General features: G+C 31.3%; 1 protein-coding gene and 1 long non-coding RNA gene across 2 annotated transcripts; both read left to right on the top strand.

The window, feature by feature from the left end:
• Window positions 1-996: 996 nt before the first annotated feature.
• On the top strand, window positions 997-3,278 carry LOC109546553. The gene is made up of 4 exons (XR_002172791.2): window positions 997-1,181; window positions 1,264-1,364; window positions 1,426-1,596; window positions 2,765-3,278. It is a non-coding gene; the product is annotated as an uncharacterized LOC109546553 (long non-coding RNA).
• Window positions 3,279-4,053: 775 nt separating this feature from the next.
• LOC109546552 lies at window positions 4,054-6,044 on the top strand. Its single transcript, XM_019917544.2, has 4 exons — window positions 4,054-4,219; window positions 4,289-4,453; window positions 4,560-4,739; window positions 5,440-6,044. Exons 1-4 carry the CDS (start codon window positions 4,174-4,176, stop codon window positions 5,595-5,597), a joined length of 549 nt encoding a protein of 182 aa, XP_019773103.1. The 5' UTR covers window positions 4,054-4,173; the 3' UTR covers window positions 5,598-6,044.
• Window positions 6,045-6,232: the final 188 nt, after the last annotated feature.

Below are 6,232 nucleotides of genomic sequence, written 5' to 3'. Positions count from 1 at the left end.
TGCATATAATTGCATATTTGGAATAAAAATTATGCATATATATGCGCATATTTTGATTGAATTTAACTGCATATATTCCGCGCTTTAGTGATAACTCGGCTTCTGTAGCGACGGGCAAAGCAGATACGTCTAATTTAAGAGAGCCCCATAGAAACATATCTAACGGCGTTAAATCGGATGATCTTCAATCATCATCAACGTCTAAATCAGTTAATTTTCAGGAGTTGGCACAGTGTTGTCGAAATGGCTGGTTGCGCCAACCCAAAGTAACTCACCGATGCAGTTGCGTTACAGTCACCCATTTTATTATATTATACATAAGCCACCTTACAAAATGTAACAACTTTTTGAAATTTTTAAATAAAATAATTTATAATTTGAAAGTGGTTGATTTCACAGCTTAAGTGTAAATACAAATTTGTAACTTTGTAAATTGTCTATCTAATGGCGTATTAATATACAGGTACTTCCATTTGAAAAACAACAGTTATATTGCGTTAAAAAGTTCTAGATTGAAGTCCACATTGTTAACACCCTGTACAATGTATTGATATTTTGGTTTAATAGAATTCTTAACGGATCTGTGGTGATTGGAAAGACGTATTGTTTTGTATCTTTAACTGCGTTTTTTTGCTTCTACAATGAATTTTTAGATACCATTTCCCTAAAATGGCGATAATCTGCCAACGTCGTAAGAATCAAAAAAACAATTTACAGTGCATATGTAGCATTTCAAGCTACATTCCACGAGCTAATGAAAAATGGGTAGTTCTATTTAAAAAAATACACTTTGATCTTGCCTTGCTTTTCTGAGACACGCTGTATCATGTAAGATATTTTTAAAATGTGCGCACTTTGTGCTTCAACAACTTTTATATGAAACTATTTTACGAAAGTTCTACACCAACGGAAATAATGGACTCTCTCGCACTAAAAAACCACCCCGTATATTCCAGACATATAGATAACGAAATATACAAAAGAATAGTAACCCGGTTCAGATGATGGTGATAATAATCAAACTTTTACCAATATATTGAATTTGTACAGTATATTTTCCTGTCTGCCTTAATCCTGTTTTGCTCTGGGCTTACATTGGATGATCCAGTTTAGATAGTATAAAATTAGAGTTAATTTGTTTAAATATTACTTTCTGGTGTTTTAAAGCTTTGTCACTGCAGGTAAGAATGCATTATAAGCATTGTTAAGTCCAATAATCGATTTTCCTCAAAGTTACTCGCCTACAGATTTTGCCAATTTTAGATAACTCAGATTGGGCAATATACGTATTGGATTTTAATAGACATTTACAGTTATAATGAATACTCTTAAAATCTTAGCATTTTTAGGCTGTTTTGCTGCAGGTAAGTTGATTCAAGTAATTTTTTTTACATAATTAGACGACAAAATGGAATGATTTTTCAGGTACGGCCCAACCCGCTCAGAATTCTGTACTTTGCTATTTCTGCGATCCCATAGGCAATATTAATATACAGAGTTGTTCCGAACCCGGAAATAGTCTGGTTCCAATGAATTGCTCTATTGATTCTGAAAAGCTCAGAGTTGGCTGCTATTCTGAATTTCTAAATTACAATAGTAAGTGAATGGTTGTTATATTTAAATATAATAATAAATTGCACACGCGTTTTCTGCACTTAAAATTTTATTGCCTAGCTGAATTTTCACTCGCTACGACTGATCACTGCAATACACCGCGCTTGATCCATTCAGTTAATTTATCTATTCATTATTTTTAAGATCTCTTATATTTATGTGAGAGTTCTTTGGTATATACAGGCTATACTCAAAAATGTATTTTGACCTATTGAAACTAAAAAATGAATCCATATTGATGGGTATTTTTTTATAAGTTGATGAAAGTTGGAATTGTATGAGTAAAATACGAATCAACTTATATTCAGGCCAAACATTTTAGTTTCGATTTTGATTAAATATTATATAATAACAATAAATTATATATACATTTAATATAAACATCATAGTTGGACCTTAGCCAAGCTATTGGTGCTCAATAGAAATAAATTTGTGATAAGTGACAAAGACAAAAAGGAATCAATCCCACTGCGAAAGGCTATTAAAATTGCTTCAGTTAATAGATACGTAGATACTAGTAATAATTGCAATATTTGCGAGAGTTCTTAACGTTATGCAGATCCTCCCTAAATGATGCCGGCAATTGTTGAGATGAATTTGAAATTTGCATTTTATTGGTACTTTTGACTATATTAAATTATTTTGCGGATATTTCTTATTATACATGGTAAAATATTTTCTGAAAATATCCTGCATAAGCCACAAAGACGTTTCAAACTTTAAGTTTTCCGAATAATTAGTTTGATAATGTTTAGAGTTTCATTATATAATTATAGTTTCATCAATGTTGTATTTTTTGATTACTTGCCGAGTTCTACAATGGCAGAAAAGGAATCAAGCGCGCTGCAAGAGATCATCGAAACCTCAGAGAAAATGATTCATTTAATAGATATTAGTAATAATTGACTGTGTTTATTTACCTAATAAAATGTGTAAAATCATGTACAGCAGGCAATCATGTCCAGCTCATTAACGTAACGCTATTTTAGACTAAATCTATTTTTGGTGACGATACCTCTTTCTCGTTATCTTCGAGTGTTCGGCTTTCATGAAACAAATCCAATGTTTGTCGCGCCTCGCACAAAACCGTTTTAGCGATACGTTAATTGCGATCTATGCCTATTTTTGCACCTGATATTTTCTTGTCTAGAGAACTATTAATTACACGTAAATGGAAATACAAATTGGAAAACAAGAGACAGATGAACCAATTAACCCGAAGAATTATGATTACAGCCTATAAGGCGGGACCAAAACTGTAAAGTCAAACTTTCCTAAACTCTACACGTTAGAGATGAAACACTACGAAATTCTCTTGGGAGAGCCTGGATGTTTATGGAAAAAGTGAATTTTGTCGTTAAAATAGTTTGTTATCATATTTCTTCTTAGCTCGGTCTATAAATAAGACAAAAACCTTCTTTATATCAAGCATAAATAAGTTGAAATTTAAATACATGCTTTTCAGCTATAACATTAACTGGAAACATTTTAATATCAGTTATCAGTTAATATGGTTTCAAAGTATTATTTAAAAATATATCCTTTAAACAACAAGTTTTAAAATCATGAATTTGAATAAAAGTCTTGCTTTGGGAGTTTTAGAAATTCACGGCTAAGCAATATCTACTTATTACCCAAATAATAAGAAGCAAATAAGAGTCACTTTTTCCCATTTTCTAGATGCCACCATAAATAATGCACCGTATAACTTGACCGGAATATACAGAGGATGTTTTCCTCTTAGTATTGAAGATAATAGCTATATGGATCATTGCAGTCATAATCCCACAGGGAACGTTATCCGAGTGTCTTGCCAAACATGTAATGTTTCTGGATGCAACACTCATACATTCGATAGTAGTAAGATTTTATTGTTAAAATTATTCTTCGAAAGCGAAGTCAGATTTTACTCTGTCTTTGTCAACAATGATGAGTTAATTTGATGTTAAGTTTATCTATTAATATAGTTTTATTAATATAACAAAGAAAATGGCTGATTTCAGATGGACTAATAACAGGGCCCGGAACAGGCCCAATAGTCGTCAATCGAGCAGTCAACATTCTTCCTTCTCTCTCCATAATTACCTCAGGATTAATGGTCTCTTATATGAAGCTAATTTTTATAGCGAACGCTTAAACAATTTAAAAAACTGAAAACTAATATCTTAAGAAATACATTCCAGTATCAGCAATGGATTTTACTTATTATTTGATTATTTCTTTAGTTTTAGAACCAGTTTAGTGAATTGAAATAAAAATGCTTGTAAGCTAAAGCGAAAATGACAAAATTGAGTATTTGAATTTATTCCCCATCCCCGTTTCTAAATTCGATCAATTTATTCTGCTAATCGCACAGTGGGAAATGCTATTGATAAAAGTTTTGAAATAATATTGTTTTTTAGATTATTTTCAATAATAATGAATTTATAGGACAATAAATTCAGCTGTCTGTTTTAAATCCGAATTTGTTCAATATATGGGTGTAATAATTCAGTTTGGCAGTATTCACATAACTGGTAGTTGATCTTATAACGTAAATTTGTCATATAAACATATAAAATGTATTATTTTGGAGTTCTGGTACTATTAAGCTATGGTGCAGTAGGTAAGAATTTTTAGTCTAAGGGACTAAAAGATGGCAAGCAATTTTTTACATTATGGGCATTATTTTTAGCTTCTGCGAAAGTGAGTAGCAACTCGGTACTTTGCTTTGAATGCAGCCCTCAAGTGAATGCTGGCAATTGCATTGAACCAGCAAAAAGTTTAACTCCAAGAAATTGTTCTATTCACACTCCCGGATTTTCTGTTGCTTGCTATTCCGAGTTTTTAATCCACAATAGTAAGCAAAAAAAGCGAAAAGCAACATTTTTTGTTTTTCTGATAAGTCTGGCTATTTTCAGAAGTTCTATTTAATGCTGTGAAAATTTTAAGATTTTGATTTTTAGACGTAAGTGGAAATACGGCAAGGAATAATAGAACTGGAATATACAGAGGGTGTTATTCGTATCACATTGGGTCCAGGACTGAATTCGATTACTGTAGCAAATTTCCCGGACTAAATGTTACACGCCAATATTGCGAGACTTGCAATGGTTCTAGGTGTAATCATTATTATTTTAACAATGGTAATATTATTTGGAATGAGCTACAAGTTTACTCTCAGGCAAACCATTATTACAAAAAGTATTAAATTTGCCAATTAAATGCAAAAGCCCAAAGCCAAAAAACATCCAGTATTCAACAAAGATTAATTATTTATACAGTATGGTCACTTAGAGTTGTTATATTGTAAATACGCCAGATATAGTTTTTTGACTGATTCTACTCTGAAGAGCACCAATTATTTTGGGCTCGTTTCCACATAATCTTTCAAGCTTTTCGAGAAACTAGTGAGCATTTGGAACAAGTATAGGGAATGCAATTGGCCAGCGCGATTCCCCGATTTAAATTTCTTGGATTTGTACTTTCAATGGCAAATGAGCAGCTCCGTTTTATGTATGACTACAATGATTAATTTTTCATGCTTTATCAAAGTGTCAATAATAAGTTAAGTTACGTTTTTGATTAAGTGAATTACATTTTTTTATATTACTTTCACTTCTTAAAATTGTGTGAGTTTTGAACCAGGTAAAAATGGTTGTGGTGGTCAGCTTTCAAAATACCCTGAAGATTTTCATTTCTTCATTATTTTTAAGCTCAACTTTCCTATTATACCTCTGTTGTATGTAGACAAATTATATATTATTATCACTCTTCAGCAAACGTTGAGTAGAAACTAGTGCTTCTGTCTTTTAAGTATTTTTTAACTGAATTTTATTTTCACAGCAGTGGATGGCGTAAGAGTAGCAACCTCAGGTGTAGGATTTCCTAAACTAAGAGCTAGAGGAGGAAGTACTATTGCATTGAACAACAATATTAATTTTATCTTAACACTTTCTTTAGGCTTATTAATATCTGATATTATAATAACCGGTTTGTATTAATTAAATACTATAGAAATATATACATATATACAAAAACAAATGTGCTAAAAATTAAAAATGATTGTGATAATAAAATAGGAACTGAGTGAGTGATTGAAAATGAAATACACACGAAATGACGGACACTTTAAACAATGTTTATAAATTGAATTTGCTTTGTAGTCGTTTGTTCTAAGAGCATGAGAAAAGAATTATTTTCTCTCATCTAAAATATTAGCAATTAAACTTCTCATCGGTTTTTCATCGTTAATATATTGCCCTGTATACTATGCTTGCTCAACTTGGCATTTATTTTATGTTGATTATTGGCAATCATTGGTACAATGATACCTACGTGTATCTGATATAATAAATAAATTATTCTTTATAGATAAATTCAGAACTTCGTTTCTCAGTAACACATTTATGGCTTAAGAAAGCTGTAAATAGATTTTGCTTCCAAATGTAGCTGCAGTTTCATTAAATTTTTCGCGAAGATTCCTACCTATTCAAATTTTCGCATTAATATGGGGCATTTAGTGTTAATTCCATATATTCTGCTATATTTTTTCTCAGGTAATCAACTGCACAAATTGTATATTAGTAATACAGATAAAATTTTGAAATTGATTGAAGCTTAGAAGCATCTGGAGGCG

This window comes from Dendroctonus ponderosae, unplaced genomic scaffold (assembly GCF_020466585.1).
Source record: "Dendroctonus ponderosae isolate FM_Combo_2020 unplaced genomic scaffold, Dpon_F_20191213v2 Dpon_F_20191213_2, whole genome shotgun sequence".
Lineage (NCBI taxonomy): Eukaryota > Metazoa > Arthropoda > Insecta > Coleoptera > Curculionidae > Dendroctonus > Dendroctonus ponderosae.
Note: the sequence above shows the minus strand (reverse complement) of the source record. Positions and strands in the feature narration are given on the sequence as shown.